General features: G+C 47.0%; 1 protein-coding gene across 1 annotated transcript in view; it reads right to left on the bottom strand.

Moving 5' to 3' along the window:
• The window catches only part of AHCTF1 (AT-hook containing transcription factor 1), a 553,711-nt gene that overhangs the window by 446,187 nt on the left and 85,169 nt on the right, over positions 1–22,355 (bottom strand). The window contains 1 exon segment of the mRNA XM_030195951.1: positions 7,063–7,270. Coding sequence (XP_030051811.1) covers positions 7,063–7,270 — 208 coding nt within the window.

Below are 22,355 nucleotides of genomic sequence, written 5' to 3'. Positions count from 1 at the left end.
TGGATTCCAGCCAAGAAAGCCTGAAGCCCCAACACTCTCTGGGCTGAGGTAACTGCAACAAGGAACATCATCTTCACCACAGGTCCTTAATTGAAGCCACCAACAATGGCTCAAAGAGGCACCAGAGAGCACCAACAGAAACCAAATTCAGATCCCACAAGGGAAAGGAGGGCCATATTTGAGGGCACACATACACAACCCCCTTCAAAAACCTGACTGCAAAACGTGAAGGATGTTGGGAACCAGGGGAACAGCAAACGTTTGGCACATCTGCTCTCCAAAACCCTCCACACCTGCATATAGGTCAGAGATGTAGAGGACATGTGGGACTGGAGCAATGTAGAAATAACAGCAGGCGAAAACCCCCACTTCACTAAGCACCTACTTTCAAGGGCCAAATCGTAAGCCAGAAGATATCTGGGTCTTCTATTTCCACTAGTCCCTGCTGTAGAAGACCTCAGCCTCTGACCAGGGGGAGCAAATTATCTGTCAACAACTACAGTAGGTCTGCATACCCATGGAATTGTACAGAGAGAACCTGGGGAAAAAAAAGGCGTAAACCAGTCTATACCTTTGAAGGCTGACTAACCAAAAAGTAGTGGTACTGCCAATTCCAATCTAATTTATTTATTTTTCTTACATTTGTACCCCGCGCTTTCCCACTCATAGCAGGTTCAATGCGGCTTACATATTATATACAGGTACTTATTTGTACCTGGGGCAATGGAGGGTTAAGTGACTTGCCCAGAGTCACAAGGAGCTGCCTGTGCCTGCAGTGGGAATCGAACCCAGTTCCCCAGGACCAAAGTCCACCAGTCTAACCACTAGGCCACTCCTCCACTCAATTGACTCAAGAGCAATAAAACACAATTATTAAGAGACAATTATGTTTAACTTAGTCTGTCACAGGAGGGGCCATCTACCAACAGCATGCCTGGCCTCATTGTTAATGCATGCAGATCTGCCTCTATGCTCAGGTTGACTTTAGCCTAGGGCTCTGGTATTTCCCCGTTCTCAAGGGTGCTTGCCTTTTTTTTTTTTTTTTTTTTGGTGGGGGGGGGGGGGGGTATTCACTTAGCTCTATTCCCTAACACTAAAAGAACAAAATATGAATTTTTTCAAATGTTAATTAAGAAATATTTATAAAATTAAGCAATACTGATTACCAAATTTATAATGTTCTATCACAGATAGATGAGGGCTAAAAATGTTAAACTTATCTCATGCCCTTCATCCCAATTTGAGGAGTCTTGCAGCTTAGTAATCTTTCTTTAGGATGAAGGTGAAAGGGTACAAACTCAGAAGTAACCCGAGAAAACACTTCATGTAAAGGGTGGTGAATTTGCGCAACAGGCTCCAGGTGGAAGTGTTGAGATAAAAACAATATCTGAATTCAAGAGAGCTTGGGACAAGTACAAAGGATCTGTAAGGGACTGATAGGTAAAGCAGATGGAATGGAAGGGCAGACTGGATAGGCCATATGGTCTTTTTCTGCCTACATATTTCTATGGATTTTCAAGCTTCTTGATGGCTTTAACAGTAAAGTTCGTAAACTAAATTTTCGGAAAAGCAATCATTACAGTCATGTTCTTTAACACAGAAGTTGTCAGTTACAAGAATATGTGCTAAAGCTTTACTATAAATGACATAATCCATGATATTGCAAAACAGTGACCTGTAAAGACAGTGATAAGAATTTCTCCAAGTTATGAGATGTTTTCAACTCCGGGAAAAACACAACAGCAGTGAACAGTAACGGTGCTTTCGGAGCAGCTCCAGGCCCCTGGCTCTTTCGCACAGTCATTTATCAGCTTAATCACTTCCTTGACATCGGTTTCACTTTCTAGCACCTTGTGATTAGTGTATGGACAGATTCCTAACACAATCAGCAGACTCGAAGGCAACGAAAGGTAAAAAAAAATGCCAGCGAGAAGTTGAGACCTGAAGACGACAAGATGGTGGAGGATTTGCCAACCCCAAGGCAGTATTTACTAAAGTTCAATTACCATGGTAAAAGTTTTAGAACTGCATTTGGCCCCCATATCTGGGCAACTTGCCAATGTTGAAGCTTTATTAGCAGAGACGACATGTCGGACTCGGAAGCTCGGGCAACATGTGTCGACAGCAGAAGATGCGCTGGTGGAGGCTACGGTGCAGATCCAGTCCTTGCAGGTCACCTTAAGGGAACAAGTGTTCAAACTTGATGAGTTGGAGAACCAGTTCAGGCACAATAATTTGCGCATTGTTGGAGTGCCTGAGTCCTTCCCAGAGCAGCATTTGGAGTCTCTATTGGAAGCATGGCTTCAAAAGAATTTATTGCTCCTGAGAGCCTGGGCCCCGTGTGCCTGGATTGTGCGCATCGACTGGGCCAAGCTAGCTATTCTCAATTTCAAAATAAGAGGGACTGCTTGAACTTGGAGGGGATCAATATAAAATTTTTTAAGACTACTCGCAGGCTCTACAAGAAAAGCAGCACCGTTTTACACCTGTGTGTGTCCACCTGCATGAACAAATTATCGATTCATGCTCAACTATCATGTCTAAATTGTTCGCTGAAGGACAATGGCGGGTATTCGATTCCATGCAAACAGTGCAGGACCACATAAAGGGTATTGCCTCCTCAGGGGCAGTTGAAACCACATGAACTTCTTAGCTGTCATTTGTTTAACTCTCCTGATGCCTAAGAGTGAGTATAATTGTGTTATTTTTGCAGATATTCGGGGTGAGGTGTCAGATCTCAAAGTATCAAGCTTTTCCTAAAGGGTTGGCATATTTTACTTGTTTGCAGGGGTGGGGGGGGGGGGGGGGGTCTGAGGTCCCCCAGCAAGTAGCTTGTCTTGCTTATTAGCGCATTTGTGCTGATGAGCCAAGGGGTTTGGTATTTGTGGGGTTTTGGGATGGGTATCCGTAAAGGAGAGGGGGATTTTGGGTTGGTGTGCCGGTTTTGCCTGGAACAGCAGGATATCCTTTCCTTATACATACTGTGCCAACGTGGCTCGAGCTTCACTGGACTCCTGGTCACCTTCATCCAAGTATTCATGCTTTCAAAGAAATTAAGCAAATTGGTGAGGCAACACTTCCCTTGGCTGAACCCATGCTGACTCTGTCCACTTCAAACCATGTTTGTCCGTGTGTTCTGTAATTTTATTCTTTGTAACAGCTTCCACTATTTTGCCTGGAACTGAAGTCAGGCTTTCCAATCTGTAATTTCCCAGATCAGCCCTGGAACCCTTTTTAAAAATCAGCATTACATTGGCCACCTCCAATCTTCAGGTACTACAGACAATTTTAATGACAGGTTACAGATCATTAACAGCAGATCAGCATGTTTGAGTGCTTTCAGTAACCTGGGGTGTATGCCATCCTGTCCAGGTGATTTATCACTAACTTGTCAATTTGTCTCAGTACATCTTCCAGGTTCACTGAGATTTCTTTGTTCTTCCGCATCACCACCCTTGAAAACCATTTCTAGTACAGGTAGATCTCTTACATCTTCTTCTTCCATAAAGACCAAAACAAGAATTCATTCAGTCTCTCCAATATGGCCCTATCCTCCCCGAGTGTCCTTTTTGCTCCTTCATGATCTAATGGTCCCACGGATTCCCCAGGCTTTTTGCTTCTGATATACCTGAAAAAGGTGTTACTATGAGTTCTTGTCTTCATAGCAAGTTTTTCTTCATATTCTTTTAGCCTTCTCAGTGTTTATGCTTCTTCTTATTTTCTTCATTTACATCCTTTTTCCATTCTTTAAAAGGATGTTTTAGCTCTAATAGCCTCTTTTACTTCACCTTTTAACCATGCTGGCTGTCATTTTCTCTTTTGTTAATACGTGAAATACAACTGGTCTGGGCTTCCACAATAGTATGTTTAAACAACGTCCATGCTTGTTTTAAAGTCCTAACCTATGTGGCCAATCCTTTTAGCTTATTTTTAACCATTCTCTTCATGATGTCATAGTCACCCTTTCAAAAATTAAATGCTGCTACAGTAATTTCCTTAGTGACCACTCCAGATATCAGCTCAAATTTGATGTTATAATCACTTTTTCCCAGCAGATCCAACACCATTAACTCTCGTACCATACCCTGTATTGCCCTGATAATGCTTTCGGGAGAAACAGGGTCTCCTGTTGGGAATTTGGGACTCTTTCAGCAAGATAAGATAAATACTGCCAGATATTAATTTATTATAAATAGCAAATGGATGTTGGAATAGCCTTATTGTTAAGAAGATTGCCTTGTGACTAGATTACTGTTGTCCACTTGGGGTTTGAGATTTGACTGGTGCCAGATATAAGTTGAGTTTTTTTCTATGACCTACAATTATGAGCTCCTTGCTCTGAACGGTAGTGTGCTATATAAGCTCTTCATGAACTGAGGTCTTTTTCTCCACTTATCGTTGATACAAGTCAGTCAACAACCCTACCAGTGTACTCCTTCCCTTCACACAGAATTTCTAACCACAAGGATTCCACACTGCTGTTTCATGTAGAATGTTTATTTTGTTTGCCAATTCCCTCTCTAACATATAGCTCAACCCCCTTTCCAATTTGATCCACTCTATCATAATTTGTACCCTGATAAGACAATGTCCCATTGATTGTCCTCCTTCCATCAGGTCTCAGATGCCTATTATACTTACCTCTTCATTTAGTGCTATATACTCCAAATCTCCCATCTTATTTTTTAGGCTTTCAGCATTTGTATATAAACATTTAACTGTGTTTTTTTTCCTTGCATCTACAAGCTACTTTAAAGTTGACAGGGATAATTTGCATCCTTTACTCTGTTTTCCCATTAAACACTCCTGGCTTTCTTTCACTAATATTGAAACCTCTATCAGGTTTCCCTAAAGATCCTGATTTGATAGCATCCCTTCAAGGAAACTCAAATAAATCTGCTAAGAAGGCTGGGAGTATCACCACCTAATTCACTTAAAAAAGGGAGACCACCTTCGGAAGGGTGAACCATATAGAGAGAAACCACTTTGTCTTGTGATGCTACAAGACAGGGCCTGCAACTGAGACCCATCTGGATGAGAAAATGACTCAAATGCTACCTTGAATGTGAGATTTTTTTTTTTTTTAACCAAGACTCTTTTCAAAGGTTCTAACAGAGGCCCCAAGAAATCATTAAGGACTAAGTTAAGGTCCCATAGAGGCATATTTTCAAAGCACGAACCAACCTCCACCCTCCCCGCCGCTGCTCCCGCCTCCATATCAGGCCCCCTGCACTGACCTGACAGCGCCTCTCACCTCCGTGTGGAAGCGCTGCAGACAGCAGCAGAGCGATCTGCTGCTGCCTGTAGCGCTTTCACGGAGGTGAGAGGCGCTGTCAGGTCAGTGCAGGGGGCTCGGCACGGAGGGGGGAGGGAGCGGCGGCAAGGAGGGTAGCTGGACATGGGGGGAGGGCATGGTTGCTGGACATGGGGTGAGAGCAGGGCAGAGAGGAGGGTTGCTGGACATGGGGGGAGGGGGGAGGCCAAGGGAAAGAGGAGGGTTGTTGGATGTGGGGGGGAGGATCGGTGGGTGGGGTGAGGCCAGGGGAGAGAGGAGGGGCTGCAATACTCGCCCATTTTTACGGGCTTAACAGCTAGTATTGAAATAAATTGTCCACAATACCACCCATGGCCCATAATTAGATGGCCAAGCTGATGGCTGAGCTGCTTTTGTGACCCTAGCTTTTTTCTTTTTTTTTTTACTCTAGAGAAGATTCCAGAGCACACCCTTTGCTAGAGGGATTGTGGGGGGAGGGGGAGGGGGAAGGGGCTTATTTTCACATCTTGCAGGAATGTAGATTATTCTTGGCCTTTTGCAGTTGGAAAGAGGGCGAGATGTCCAAGATACTTAGCTCCTTTGTACACCTCTTCCATTGGGATTGTTGGCTAGCTAGGGGTATTCTTAGTTTGGCTATCTGCATCACTGATTGGTAGCACACAAGATTCTGGCAGCAAGGTCACTCCACAAAAAACCCACTGGTTGGAACAGACTAGAGTAACTGCTCATACTGAGCATATTTGGCTGCAACAGTCAAGGTCCAAGTGGTTCAATATTAACAGGTTTGAGAACTTTTACTCTATAATTGAACATTGATCATGTGCTATTCTGTGTCAACAAACCCTTTGAAATTTCTGAGATGTTAGAGTGCTGTACCTTTTCTGGGTTTGTCCTGGGCTGCTCTTGGGGTCATATCATGCTCTTTATGCAAGGATTCTGTTCTCTTGTTGGTGTTTCTAAAGTTATACCTTGAGAATTTGATTTATATTTCCCTTCAACCAGGCTGTCTCAAAAGGAAAGCCTATATAGTGGGAATGGAAAGGGAATTGGGACTTGATATACCGCCTTTCTGAGGTTTTTGCAACTACATTCAAAGCGGTTTACATATTCAGGAACTTATTTTTGTGCCAGGGGCAATGGAGGGTTAAGTGACTTGCCCAATGTCACAAGGAGCTGCAGTGAGAATCTAACTCAGTTTCCCAGGATCAAAATCCACTGCACTAACTACTAGGTTACTCCTCCACTCACACTCCACTCATTACATGTAATAGAATAGCTTTTTACAATGGCCCAATAAAACAAAATCAACACTAAATTTCAAGCTTCTCTGGGGCCAACATAGCTTCTACCTAATGGGTATACACTAAAATTATTAAACTGATTCTTCCTATTCTTGGTAAATAAAATTATAAAGATAAAATATCAATTTTAATTTACAGTATAACATCTTAAATACATGATTACAACCTAAATAGAAAGTCAATAAAGTAAAATCTACAGGCAAAGTTGGTAATAAATTTGTCATAATTACAGCATGCACAGTCAAGGACCATGAAACAAGACTAGGAATTGTGTGACGCTAAAAGTTTGTTGAATAAGGTAGAAGAGTAATCTGTAAAATCAGCTAAAAACTTGTACACATTTGTATTCTTGAAATTCTGTCATGATATCACAACACAATACCTCAAGATTTCTCCATGTTCATTTTTTCATTCCCGGATTCCCTTCTGTATTAGCTTTACACAAAAACAATAAAAACATGTATCACATGCTGGAGCTGTACTTACTCCCTTTTCAGGGTTTTCATGTTCCAGAGAGAAAGATAGCCATCAGAAAACCCCACAGCCAGGTGATTAGTCCTGTTGATGTAGTACAGAGTAGACACCCTTGTGCCAGAAGGGCTTAGTAACTGAAGACAGAGGTGTCGCCTCTCTCTGGTCACAGCTTCTCTGATGCGAGGGATTTCGGCAGGGATCCCAGTGATCACTTCCAGATCTGTGCACAATAAATGAAGTTTAAAGTGTTAAGCATAAGACACAATAATCAGGTAAAGCCTGAAGCTATATTATGCACAATAAAACACCACAATTCCCTAAAACACTAAGCGTGAGCACTATACAGAGTTCTAAAATTTCATTACACTGGAAGGGAAACACAAATGACTTGGAAGTCACCATTTCCCAAAGATTATTTCTCTTGCTTCTCAAATATAAATTCACTAAAGTTTCTTAGCTTTAGGGTATTCACTAAAGATAATTCAGTCACACAAGTTAGTCATGTTACCATGCACAGAACTGAAAGGAATCAAAAATGACAGATCAGGCACTTTCCAGTACTGCTGTTCAGTTTTGGAATAGACTGTCAGCTGAACTGAAAACGAAGTCTTATCTTTCATTTATATAAGTGGAAACCCTGGCTCTTCAACAGTCTGCTAGAAAGACTGATTGTTATATTGTGGTTATAATGCAAAAGTAAAGTGGCACCATGCTAACAGATTTGCATCATTAGCTTTATATTGGTGGTTTATGATGCAAAAGCGAAGCAGAATTATATTGAAGTTTTATTGTTTATCGTTCAATAAAATTTTCTATAACTGGGCGTACGTGATCATGGTGGTTTTTCAAATACAATAAAAATATAAAAAGAACTCCATATATTTATAGGATAGCCCTATTCAATCACTCCAGACCATACATAGCAAAAGCTACATACCTGTAGAAGGTATTCTCCTAGGACAGCAGGCTGCTTGTTCTCACTGATGGGTTGACGTCCACGGCAGCTCCCTCCAATCGGAGATCTTCACTAACAACAACGTTTGCTAGCCCTTGCGTGCGCATGCGCGAACGTCTTCCCACCCAAACGCGAGTGTGCTCGCCAGTCTTCTTTTTTCCGCGGCTCAAGACGGTTGTTTACAGTCGTTCTGCGCCTCAAGGAGACCCCTCGTGCGTTTTTCGCCGCTTTCTTCCGTTCGGAAGTGGTTGGAAAGTCTTCCATTCGTCTTTTCTTCGTCTTGTGTAAAAAAAATAAAACAAAACAAAACATTTTTTCCCACTATTTCTAGTGTTTTTCCCGTTAAGTTTCCTTTCTTCGTCGGAAGCGGCCTTTTCGGCTGCCTGTACGGGTTTTTTCCCTGTTTTTGGTGCTATTTTTTGCCACCATCGCGAATTTTGATTTCGCCAGTGTGATTTTTCCGCCTATGTCATTGAAGCCTGCCAGCGGCTTCAAAAAGTGCACGCGGTGCAGCCGGACGATCTCACTCGCTGATAGGCACGTTTCGTGTCTTCAGTGTCTGGAGGCCGGTCATCATCCCCAAGCCTTCACTCTGTCTTCTGCTGAAAAAGAGGACTCAGGTGGCGAGATTGGCTCAGTGGAACCTTGTGTTTGGAGCCTCATCCAGTACTTCGACGTCTGTGGTACCGAGGTCATCGGAGGGTGCATCGTCATCAGGAGCGCAGGTGAGGGCTGTCCATTCCCCTGCTGGTAGCGGTGAGCCCTCGAGTAGGTCTCCGCTTGTCTCGAGGGCTCCTGTGGTACAGGCCCCCCGGGATCGACCTGTTTCAGACCCGGACCCGAGGAGACGTTTGGATTCAACATCCTTCTCTTTGGTACCGGCAGGTGCCGGTGACATGCTTCGTGCGAAGGCAAAAAAGCATCGTCACCGGTCGCCTTCCTGTCACGGTACCGAGAGCTCCGGGTCGCCGGTGGATTCAGCACCCGCTAAGTGTCGGCGCCGGGAGGACCGCTCACCCTCCATACAAGAGGTGTCGATGCACTCTACTGTGGACAGCCTGGTACCGCCTCCGCGACCTGGACAGATTCTAAGCTCGTCGCCGGTACCGGACCCCTTGCCTTCCTCGACAGCCGCTCTGAAGGAGAGCCTCCGGGCCATCCTTCTAGGGATCCTGGAAGAGCTGTTACGCCATTCAGCCTGATTGACATGGAAAGCCAAAACCACTTTAGGTAGAACCGACGGCACTGTTCGGATTGACACCCCTGCTTCAGAAAACTGCAAAAAAGGATCTCTGCAAGACAAAGCCTGAATTTCAGAAATCCTCCTAGCCAAAGCAATGGCCACCAAAACACTGTTTTAAGTGTTAGATCCTTCTCACAAACCTTATTCAACGGCTCAAACGGTGGGGCACGGAGGGCTCGCAGTACCACATTCAAATGCCATGCCGGGCACGGCTGCCGCAGAGAGGGCCGAAGCCGAAGAGCCCCGCGTAGGAAACGGACCACATCAGAGTAAGCTGCTAAAAAGGAACCGTCCAGACTGCCCCTAAAACAAGTTAGTGCAGCCACCTGCACTCGAAGGGAATTATATGCCAATCCCTTTTGAAGACCATCCTGCAGGAACTCCAGAATAACTGGAATGTCCGCCCGAAAAGGCAATTCAGCACGCCAAGAAAGCTTTCCACACTCACGCGTACGCTGCTGACGTAGACTGCTTCCGTGCCCCCAAAAGAGTGGCAATGACTGGTCCTGAAAATCCCTTCTTCCTCAGCTGCCACCTCTCAATAGGCAGGCCGTAAGACCAAAGCAGGAGGGATTTTCCATCTGAACTGGCCCTTGATGCAGCAGATCGGGAGTCACCGGAAGTCGCAATGGTGGCTCTGAGAGTGCTCGAACGAGATCCGCGTATCACGGCCGTTGGGGCCAGTCTGGGGCTACCAGATCGACCGGCCCACGATGAAAAGAACTCTCCCTATCAGAGGCCACGGAGGAAAAACATACAGTAGCTGTTGTTCCGGCCATGGCTGGAGAACAGCATCCAATCCTGCGGATCCTGGCTCCCTTTTGCGGCTGAAGAACTGGGGAACTTTGGCATTGCAAGTCATGGCCATGAGATCCATTACTGGTCTTCCCCAACGTTGACAGATCAGCCAAAAAGCAGAGTCCAACAGCGTCCATTCCGCTGCATCCAAAAGAGTCCGACTGAGAAAATTCACCTGAACATTGTCTTGACGCACAATGTGCGCTGCCGACAGACTCTGATCATGCACTTCCGCCCATACTAGAAGACGAGACACTTCCACTGCCAAGGGAAGACTGCGAGTGCCCCCCTGCCGATTGATGTAGGCCACCGTCATGGTGTTGTCCGAGAATACACGAACCGCCTGCCCCTGCGGAAAGTCCTGAAAACTCCGCAGCGCATTCACGACTGCTCACAACGCCAGACGATTTATCGGCCAAGTCGTTTTGAGAGGGGTCCACGATCCCTGGGTCACTAGATGAAGACAATGGGCTCCCCAGCCTGCAAGGTTGGCATCCGTCACGACTACCACCCAATTGGGAGACGCCAGAGAAACACCTTTAAGCAAACTGGCTGACCGGAGCCACCACGCAAGACTGTCCCTGGCCCGACTCGACCAAGGAAGACGTTGTTGATAATCCAGCAAAGTCGGCGACCATCTGCTCAAAAGGAAATTCTGAAGAGGCCGCATGTGAGCCCTTGCCCATGGAATAACATCCAAGGTCACCGCCATGGAACCAAGGAGCTGAACATAGCCCCACACTCGGGGAGCGTGACAACTCAATAAGGTTCGTACCTGAGAAAGCAATTTGATCCTTCGCCCCTCGGGGAGAAATACCTTCCCCCGCTTCGTATCGAATTGCACTTCAAGATACTCCAGACTGAGTAGGAACCAGATGACTCTTGCCCAGATTGACCACCCAACCTAAAGATTGCAACACCGCAATCACTCGGTCGGTGACCACTCGACTCTCCTCTGCTGTCGTCGCCCGAATCAGCCAACTGTCAAGAAATGGATGCACTCGAATCCCCTCCTTCAGCAGGAATGCTGCCACCACCACCATCACCTTAGAAAAACTGTGTGGGGCAGTGGCCATTCCGAAAGGAAGGGCCCAAACCTGGAAGTGCTGACCCAGTACCGCAAATCTGAGAAATCTCTGATAGGGCTGCCAGGTAAGCTTCCCTCAAATCGAGAGCCGTCAAAAACTTGCCTGATTGAACAGCAATAACTGCCCTTAATGTCTCCACGCGGAAGTGACAAACCCGCAAAAACTGGTTTACTTTTCTGAGATCAAGAATAGGCCGAAAAGCCCCTCCCTTCTTCGGAACCACAAAGAAGATGTAGCACCGACCTGTGCACCTTTCAAGGAGGAACAGGCACAATAGCCCCTATCCTTAGCAGGTCTCGCAAACACTGCAGAACCACTGTCCTCTTGGCCTGCGATACACAGCGGGACTCCAATAAAATGTCTGTGACGGGAGATAAAAATTCTAGCTTGTAACCTTCTCGCACCACATCGAGGACCCACTGGTCCGAAGTAATACTGGCTCACTCTGGAAGAAACAGAAAGCTGGCCATTGATCTGCTATCCTCCCGAGTGGGCCTGCGCCCCCATCATTGGGAGGTCTGAGAAGGAGCCCCCTGATGAGAGGGGGGTCCAACAACGACAAAGAGAGTCCAAATCTCCCGTAAAAAGCTCCAAAAAAAACCAACGAAAACGGAAGATGCACAGGAAGACCAAACTAAAATCACAAATGTAAAAAAGCCAATATCATTTATTAAGACCCTACACGGTCCGTGTTTCGGCCAGAGAGGCCTTCTTCAGGGGTCTATAAATTTGCATATATAGATATTCTTCCAGAAGTTCACTCAAATCAAGACAGATCTGAGGGTGTCCACCAACACCGCAGCTTTCCTTCTCCAGCTCCCCCGTCCTCTATGACACAACTCCTCTCTCTCTCTGAGGCGTCCCGCCCTCCTCTGACGATACTTCCAGACGCTTCTCGTTGTGAAAGAACGCTGCCCAAAACGAGGCTGCATTGGACCACCCCGGGCGATACTGTCGTGTCTCTCTGAAACGTGACCTCGAGGCTCCCTGCCTGGAAGTAGACTTGGGTCTATCCTCCGGAAGACGCTGAGATTTGGAATCACCCAAATCTTTAACAATCTTTTCTAGGTCTTCCCCAAAAAGCAATTTCCCTCGGAAAGGCAATTTAATGAGCAGTTGCTTAGAGGCCATATCCGCGGCCCAATGATGGAGCCACAGAAGACGCTGAGAGGAAACGGTCAAGGCCATGAGTTTGGCCGAAGTACGGACCAAATCATACAAGGCATCCACCAAGTACGCCAGCCCAATATCCATCAGCGACATCTGAGGAGTTCCCGGCATATCAGACTCCGAAATCGAATCCATGACAGAATGTAGCCAACTGAGACAAGCTCTAGCCGCATAAGAACTACAAACAGAAGCTTGAAGTGTCAAAGCGGCCACCTCAAACACACGTTTTAAAGAGGCCTCTAGCCGTCTGTCTTGCATATCCTTAAGTGCCAAACGACCTTCCACTGGAAGAGTAGTCTTCTTAGTGACCACCGTCACCAGGGAATCCACCCTAGGTAGAGCAAACTGCTCTAAACGGTCCTCTGAAATCGGATACAGCCTGGCCATAGCCCTGCCTACTTTCAGCCCACCATCCGGTTCCGCCCACTGGGCCGAAATCAATTCTTCAATAGCTTCATGTACCGGAAAGGCCTTAGAAGGTCTTCTGGTACTAGCCATCTTAGGGTTGACTGCCTGAGAAGCCGCAACCTCAGGGTCCTCTAAATTCAGGGCTTCCAGCGCCTGAGAGATAAAGGAGGACAACTCCTCCTTATGGAAAATCCTCATGGTGGAAGAGTCCTTCGGTTGGTCAGTGAGGACACCGTCCTCCACCCCTGTCTGCTGCGAGAGAGCCACCACGGAGGAAGCTGCAGGCGACCGTATGCAGGACCCCTCCTCAGACCCCAAAGAAAGCCTACGCTTTTTAAGGGAGGAGAAATCCTCTGGGGAAAAACCCAAAATCTCTTGGTTACCCCCAGACCCCGAGAGAATCAAAGGCCGAAGCTGTCAAGTCGCGTGAGGGGGGGGGGGGGGGGCAAGGCCCTTTTCAACAAAAACGCCTAATGGAGTAGCAAAATAAACTCTGGCAAAAAACCCTCCCCCCCAATGAAGGAGGTCACAGCCATGGCACCTGCACCACCGCCCACAGTGCCTGATGGCTCCCCCGACAACCCTACCAGCAGAGAAGAAGCTTTGCCCAAAACCGCTACCAGCTCCGCGACCAATCGCAAAATGGCGCGAGAATCACCAGGCTCTGGGCGGGAAAGCACGCTCTCGGGGTGGGGGGCACCGTTCCGTCGAGTCCCGCCAAATCAGCGCACCCCACGCTGCAAAGGCCCGCTGCCGAATGCCATTTCCCGCATCGGGAACAGCGTTTTACCGCCTCCACTGCCATCGCCCGTCCCCGAACAAGAACCCAACAGGACTTACCCCGGAACGGGAAAGCGCGGGAACTGACAGCTGAGCCGAAGAAGAAAAAACTCTCCGACTCCACTTCGAGGCAGGCTCAGACAAGCAGGCAACAAAAAACAGGACTCGGACAGCAGTAACACAAAAACACACTTCCCTGTGCTTCTGTTTTAAATAAATTCTATGGTTCTATTTTTTTTTTTTTTTTGAGTGAGGAGATAGCAACAAACAGGGAAGGAAAGGAACAGTAAAAGCCTGTTCAGAGGGAATTTGAGGTGCAGCAGGGACCCAGCAACTGTGTATGCAGCCAAAGGGGACACCACCAGTCCGCCACCCCTGGCTCAAACTGGCCACCGGCTCAGGAGCACCCTCAGAGGCCTTGGGCCCAGGAGCTGGAGAAAAAGCCATCTACCACCTGCTGAGATACAGACATACTAACTGAGGAAGGAGCTGGCCGTCTGGATTCACTGCCTTTAGTTTATCTCTATCTCCACCTGCTGGTAGGCAGACTTAACCCACTAGTTCCTGGATTCATCTGCTGCAAGTGACAAGGAATGTTGAAATAAAAATTTAGATTGTTGGTATGATTTATATATTTTTAGAACAAAACCGGAAGCCAGTGGAAACACAAATATAACGGCGTGATAAGATCATATTTGTGAGCCTTGTCTAGCAAGCGGATTGCAATGTTTTGTAATGTCTAACTGCTTAAGAGTAGAGGCTGGTAACCTAGCATACAAAACACTTCTATAATGCAATCATGGTATCAGAAAAGCATGAATTAAGGTATGCCAACTGGCTTCATCCAATTATTTTTGTTACATTTGTACCCCGCACTTTCCCACTCATGGGAGGCTCAATGCGGCGGGCAATGGAGGGTTAAGTGACTTGCCCAGAGTCACAAGGAGCTGCCTGTGCCGGGAATCGAACTCAGTTCCTCAGTTCCCCAGGACAAAAGTCCACCACCCTAACCACTAGGCCACTCCTCCACAATTGACGTAAAGCATTAAATCCCATCTTCACTACCGCAGAAACCTGATCCTTGAACTTATTAATTACTGCCCCTAAATATTTAAATGTACTTTCTGTCTTAGTAGTTTGTCCTGATACCAGAGGCTTGGCAGGTGCAGATCTATCAGCACAAATCCAACATGCAATAGTTTTATAAATATTTAAACTAAAATTCTCTTAACCAATTGGATATATCATCTAGGAATCTTTAGAGCAACATCAGATCCAAAGTCAAAGATATTTTAGCTACAAGTAACAGATCATCAGCATAGCAATGAAATTCAATCCCATTGTTCTGAATGACAATAAGCAAAGAACTCAGAAAAAGTTAAATAAAACCAAGGAAGTGGATAACCCTGGGGCCCTGCACACTGTAAAATTATAGTCCTTGGAGTAAAATTATAGTCCTTGGAGCCACTGCCATCCACCATAACTGAGAAACCTCTGACAAGATCTAAACCACCATAATACATTACCTGCCAGACCTATAGACTGTAAATTAAGGGGTTTTTATGAGGGGGAGGATGGGACTTGATATACCATCTTTCTGTGGTTTTGCAACTACATTCAAAGTGGTTTACATAGTATATACAGACTTATTTGTACCTGGGGCAATGGAGGATTAAGTGACTTGCCCAGAGTCACAAGGAGCTGCAGTGGAAATGCCACATTTGAGAGTGGGTATCGAACCCAGTTCCCAGGATCAAAGTCCACTGCACTAACCACTAGGCTAAGTGCAAGTGTGTGTGGGGTTTTTTTTTTTTTTTTTACTGTACTGAAATTAAGCAAACTCAATGCACTCAAGAATCAATTATAATGCACTTATCTCATTCTCATTTTGAGGTTAGCGTCTTCCCCGGACTGACAATGGCCAGCATTTTGCTTCCGCTGTTCCAAGGTCAGAGTATTTTTTTCAAATGTAGTAAGCAAAACTTAGCAGCAAAGAGTTAACGGCAAAAAGAGAATGAGATAAGTGCATTATAACTGATTCTTGAGTGCACTAAGTTTGTTTAATTACAGTACAGTTTATCTAAAAGCACTGCTGATCTGAAGAATTTTTGATTTACTATTGATAAAAAAAAAAAAAAAGAGGTGAAGAGGTTTTTCTGCCAATAGGTTTTCTAGCTCTGAGGGCAACTTTGGAGCTCTTTGAGGCTTTTCCTCCCACCTCAAGAATTGTTCTATTATATGCTGTTCGATTTTTATTGGGAAAGTAATATTTGTAGCTGGTGATTAGAATACTTCTTCCTCAACCCTTCGGTTTGGTTTTGCACTGTAAATAAAATGGGATACCAGCTTTCTGTTAATGATGTCACAGCGACAGACTTTTGTAAACAAATTTGAATAATTTGTACTTGATACGTAATTTACAGATAACTTTTTTTAAAGCATTTTGAATCAGAACAACAATTATGGGCAAAGTGTCGGTAGTGGACAAAATGAGAATCCAGACACTGAATCAACATGGTTTCAGAACAAAAGGCGACAATGGAAGCTCAGCACTGTGAAGAAAATGTGTTGGTATGTCTGGGGAGCAAAGGAGTCCAGATAGAGATTTCGCCTTATCTTTTCAGTCAAACACCATGGACCCTAAGGCAGTATTTCGAAACTTTGGCCGGCGTTGGGCCGTGGATGGTGTCTGTTGATTGTTGTATAAAAAGATAAGTAACCGATTAGTGAATTTTCACACGGTATTTTTTGAAAAATATTCTGAGCATATTAGCCATATCTAGAAGAGGTTTTTTGCCTATGATGATTTAGAGGACCTCCTTATGTTGATATTATCAACGATAGTGTGTTCCTCTAGATTTTGAGGCTTTTCATCTACTTAAAAACACATAAATCAATTATTTGTGGATATTGAGTATAGCTTAATTTTCAATTGATATTTCTTGCATATCCTTGTTTGCTCTTTGATGGTGTTTTAGAGCAATTTTAGAGGCCTATCACAAGCTCCACTCAAAGCCACAAACAATTGCTAAACTCAAGGAAGCACTGCAGATGATCTCTTCACACATGTAGATATAAGCGTATACACTGACTTACAAGAATATTTCAGCAATCATTTTCTGGATTTTTAGAAAATTTATGATGTATCACTTTGCTTGCACATACTATACAAATTGTTATAATTGGATTAGCATATGTATTTCTGTTTTTTCAATCCAGGATTCCATAATCCTAGCCTGAGTTGAGGTACATTTTTGCATACTGTTATATATGATCATATTTGCACACAGCTATTTATGCCTTCATATATATGTTATATTACATTTGCATATTGCCATTTATGCTTTCATATACTTGTATCAAAATTTCCATTTTATTCTTTATACCATATACTTGTTAGACTGTTTTAATTTGGTGTTAAATTAGCTCTTCTGCACTATTTGCTGTTTATCATATTTTCCTTGTCTAGATCACTTCAATGTGTTCCTTCTAGTGACAGTTTATGTTCTAACTAGGAAAAAAGGCCCGTTTCTGAAACCAATGAAACGGGCACTAGCAAGGTATTGGCTTCCTGCAATTAATGTTTTGAAAGGGAGTGTTAGGAGAAATGTGTTGTCATGCTAATGAATAATTTACATTGTTGTATTTTGAGTAATATTTTTTTGTTGGTTTTCTGGTTTGTTTGTTTTTTTCTTTCTGTTGGTTGTGTATGTGGGTGTGAGTGAGAAATGGTGATTCTGCATGTTAGAGCTTGTGTATTAAGGGGGGTGGGGCTGGGAGTGTGTGTGTGAGTGAGAGAGAGAGAGAGAGAGAGATGCTGTCTCTCCATGGCAGAGTGTGTGTATATTTTTTTTTTTTTTGGGGGGGGGGGGGGGAGTTTGGTTGTGTGTGTGGGTGTGAGTGAAAGATGGTGATTCTCCATGGTTCAGCTTCTGTATTGTGTGTGTGAGGGGGGGGGAAGTGTGTGGGTGTGAGTGAGAGACAGAGATCTAGATTCACCGTGACAGAGTTTGTGTATGATGTTGTGGAGGTGGTTGGGGGGAGTGTGTGTGCGCGCGTGTGTGAGACAGAGATGTTGATTTTCCATTGTAGAGTTTGTGTATTAAGGGGGGTGGGAGGGGAGTGTGTGGGTGTGAGTGACAGGGATCATGTTTCTCCATGGCACAGTGTATGATGATTTGGGGGGGGGGTTGAAGGAATGTGTGTCTGTTGATTGTTCCTTGGAGAGTTTGTGTATGATGTGGGTGGGTGGTGGTGTTGGGGGTGGGGTGGGGAGGAGAGGGTGTCAGAGTTTGTGTATGATGTGGGGGGGGGGGGGGGGGGGGGGGGAACAGTGTAGCGGCGTGTGTGTGTATGTGTGTGTGAGTGTGGGCACTCACTTATTGGCTACAGTCACAGTCTCCTTTGTATTGCAAGCATTCCAAGTATGCATACCAATAGAAAGATGGTTTGCTTAAAAGTACCTTAGTGGTGTTTTCATGATGTAGTTTATGGAGATAGGATGAAAGAAATTAACATATTGTTGAAACTGCCTTTTATGCTGTTATAAGGTAAAATTATGTATAATCATACCTGATAATTTTCTTTCCATTAATCATAGCTGATCAATCCATAGACTGGTGGGTTGTGTCCATCTACCAGCAGGTGGAGATAGAGAGCAAACTTTTGCCTCCCTATATGTGGTCATGTGCTGCCGGAAACTCCTCAGTATGTCGATATCAAAGCTCCATCCGCAGGACTCAGCACTTAGAGAATTACACCCACGAAGGGACACTCTGCCCAGCTCACCACCGCCGAAACGGGGGAGGGGAATTAACCCAGCTCATCCCCACACAAGTGGGGGAGGGGAATCCGTCCAGCTCATCCCCGCGGAGCGGGGGAGGGACACCACACCCGCCGATGCGGGGGGATCTGGCTTATCCTGCAACCGCAACCGCGGGAGGAGCTGACTGACCCTAACACCGCCGAAGCGGGAGGGGTACAAAGCTGCCCTACAGCCGCACGAAGCGGGAGGGAGTGCCGGCAGAATTTATGTCTCAATCCAGCCCCGTAAAACGGAGGGGAGAGGAATGCAGCAGCTCACTGTAACACAAAGTCGTCTCAACTCTTGAAGAATCCAAGTGAAAGAAGAACTTGAACACGAAGTCCTCCTGAAGTAACTGAAGGCTAAACTTGAACTTAAAATTCAACCAGAATATAAACAGTACAGATATCTGGGAGGGGCTATGGATTGATCAGCTATGATTAATGGAAAGAAAATTATCAGGTATGATTATACATAATTTTACCTTCCATATCATCAAGCTGATCAATCCATAGACTGGTGGGATGTACCGAAGCAGTACTCACCCAGGGCGGGACATAGAAATCCCTGACCTCAACACTGAAGCTCCAAACCGGGCCTCCGCCCGTGCAGCCACAGTCAAACGGTAATGCTTGGAGAATGTATGAGCCGAAGCCCACGTTGCCGCCTTGCATATCTCTTCCAAGGAGACGGATCCGGCCTCTGCCATCGAGGCCGCCTGAGCTCTCGTGGAGTGAGCCTTCAGCTGGATAGGCGGCACCTTCCCCGCGGCCACATAAGCCGCTGCAATGGCTTCCTGGACCCATCTTGCCACTGTAGGCTTAGCAGCCTGCAGACCCTTACGAGGACCTGCAAACAGGACAAACAGATGATCCGATTTCCGGAAATCATTGGTCACTTCCAAGTAACTGATGATGACTCGTCTCACATCCAGATATTCAAGAGCGGAGTACTCCTCTGGGTAGTCCTCCCTACGAAAGGAAGGGAGACAGAGCTGCTGATTCACATGGAAGCGAGAAACAATCTTGGGCAGGAAGGAAGGCACTGTGCGAATAGTCACTCCTGCCTCAGTGCACTGCAGAAAAGGCTCTCGACATGAGAGCGCCTGGAGCTCGGAAACTCTTCTGTCTGAAGTGATAGCCACCAAAAAGACTGCTTTCAACGTCAGGTCTTTCAGAGATGCCCTCGACAAGGGTTCCAAAGGCGGCTTCTGCAATGCTCTTAGCACCAGGTTGAGATTCCACGCAGGCACCACTGAGTGCAGAGGAGGGCGCAGGTGATTAACTCCCTTGAGAAAGCGCACCACATCTGGCTGCGAAGCCAGGGAAGCACCCTTCAGGCGGCCCCTGAAGCAAGCCAGAGCCGCTACCTGGACTTTAAGGGAACTGAGCGACAGGCCTTTCTCCAGACCTTCTTGCAGGAACGCCAACACTGAAGAAATTGGAGCAGTGAAGGGAGAAAGTGAGCCTGCTTCACACCATGCTGCAAAGATACGCCAAACCCTGGCGTAAGCAGTAGAAGTAGAGCGCTTCCTCGCTCTCAGCATAGTGGCGATGACCTTGTCTGAGAAGCCCTTCTTCCTCAGACGCTGCCGCTCAATAGCCAGGCCGTAAGACCAAAGGGAGAGGGATCCTCCATCACCACGGGACCCTGATGTAACAGGCCCTGCTCACTGACAGCCGCAGAGGATCGTCGACTGAGAGCCTGAACAAGTCCGCATACCAGGGACGTCTGGGCCAATCCGGACCCACCAGGATTACCCTGCCGGGATGCTTTGCCACCCGGTCTAGCACCCTGCCCAACATGAGCCAGGGCGGGAACACATAGAGGAGCTCTTGTGTCGGCCACTGTTGGAGAAGAGCATCTACTCCCAGGGATCGAGGGTCCCGTCCTCTGCTGAAAAAGCGCGGCACTTGGCAATTGGCCGATGACGCCATCAGATCTAGGCTCGGCTGGCCCCAGCGCTTCGTGATGTCCAAGAACGCCTGAGCAGATAGTTGCCACTCTCCGGGCTCCAAGGTATGGCGACTGAGAAAGTCCGCCTTGACATTCATGACTCCGGCAATGTGGGCCGCTGAAAGCTGCTCCAGGTTCGCTTCCGCCCACTGGCAAAGACTCATAGCCTCCTTGGCTAGAGGGGCGCTCTGGTACCTCCCTGGCGGTTGATATAGGCCACAGCCGTGGCATTGTCCGACAGGACCCGTACAGGCTTCAACACGAGTACCGGGATGAACTCCAATAACACCAAGCGAATGGCTCTGAGTTCCAGGAGGTTGATAGACCACTTGCCTCTGCAGGAGACTAGAGCCCCTGCGCTGTCCTTCCCAAGCAGTGGGCTCCCCAGCCCATCAAAGAGGCGTCTGTCGTGACGACAATCCACTCCGGGGTCACCAGAAGCAATCCTGCAGACAACTTGTCTGTCTGCGTCCACCAGCTCAGCGCCTTGCGCACTGCTGGGTCCACGGGAAGGCGCACAGCATAATCCTCCGACATCGGAGTCCAGCGCAGCAGCAGAGATAGCTGTAGTGGTCTCATATGAGCCCTGGCCCAGGCCACTACTTCCATCGTGGCCGTCATAGAGCCCAACAGCTGCACGTAGTCCCAAGCCCGAATAGGAGAGGCTACTAGGAACTAGTCCACCTGAGCCTGAAGCTTGACAATCCGATTGTCTGGCAGGAACACTCTGCCCACTTGGGTGTCGAATCGAACTCCCAGATACACCAGGGACTGAGTCGGGCGCAGCTGGCTCTTCTTCCAGTTGATGATCCATCCCAGGGAGCTCAAAAGAGCAACTACCCGGTCCATAGCTTTGCCGCACTCTGCATAAGAGGGGGCTCGGATCAACCAGTCGTCCAGATAAGGATGGACTTGTACTCCTTCCTTTAGCAGGAAGGCCGCGATGACCACCATTACTTTGGAAAAGGTCCGCGGAGCAGTAGCCAACCCGAAAGGGAGGGCTCTGAACTGGAAGTGTCATCTCAGGACTGTAAAACGCAGAAAGCGTTGGAGAGGAGGCCAGATGGGAATATGCAGGTACGCTTCCTTGATGTCCAAGGAAGCCAAGAACTCTCCTGCCTTCACTGCCGCTATAACAGAGCGGAGAGTCTCCATGCGAAAGTGCCTCACTTTCCAGGCCCGATTGACCCCTTTGAGGTCGAGGATAGGCCGGACAGAACCTCCTTTCTTTGGAACCACAAAGTAAATGGAGTAACGTCCCTTGCCAATCTGATTTTTTGGCACCGGAACGACCGCACCCAGGCGGATCAGGTTGTCCAAGGTCTGCTGCACTACCACAGCTTGACCGGAGACTTGCAGGGAGAGAGTACAAACCCGTCTCTTAAGGGTTGGCAGAACTCTAGCTTGTAGCCGTCTCTGATGACTTCCAGCACCCACGCGTCTGAAGTTATAGTGATCCACTCGCCCAGAAACGAGGACAGCCGTCCTCCAATCTGCACTGGGGCGTGGACCAAGGCCCCGTCATTGGGTACGAGACCCTGGGGGAGGACCGGAGGGAGCACCTCCGGGACGGCGGTCTCTGCGAAAGGAATGCTGCTTGGGGGAGAAATTCCTCTTGAAGGAAGAGGGGGCAGAGGAACCCAACTTGCCCGGGCGGTATGGAGGTATCGGGACGAGTACTAACCCGAGCCCTGACCTCTGGTAATTTCTTGCCGTTAGACGTGCCGAGATCGGTCACAATTTTGTCCAGCTCGACCCCAAAGAGCAGCTTGCCTTTAAAAGGCAATCTAGCCAGGCGGGATTTAGAGGCGTGGTCAGCAGACCAATGTTTCAGCCAAAGCCACCGCCGCGCAGAGACTGTCTGAGCCATGCCTTTAGCTGAGGCTCTCCAGACATCATACAGCAAGTCTGCCAAATAGGCTAAGCCCGATTCCAGGGCCGGCCAATCAGCCCTCAAGGAATGATCCGAGGGGGAAGCCCGCTGCACCATAGTCCGGCACGCCCTGGCCACATAGGAGCCGCAAACTGAGGCCTGCAAACTTAAAGCAGCTGCCTCCAAGGACGACCTTAAGGCCGCCTCCAATCTTCTGTCTTGGGCGTCCT

Source organism: Microcaecilia unicolor, chromosome 3, assembly GCF_901765095.1.
Source record: "Microcaecilia unicolor chromosome 3, aMicUni1.1, whole genome shotgun sequence".
NCBI lineage: Eukaryota > Metazoa > Chordata > Amphibia > Gymnophiona > Siphonopidae > Microcaecilia > Microcaecilia unicolor.
This window is presented reverse-complemented; position numbering and strand designations above follow the sequence as displayed.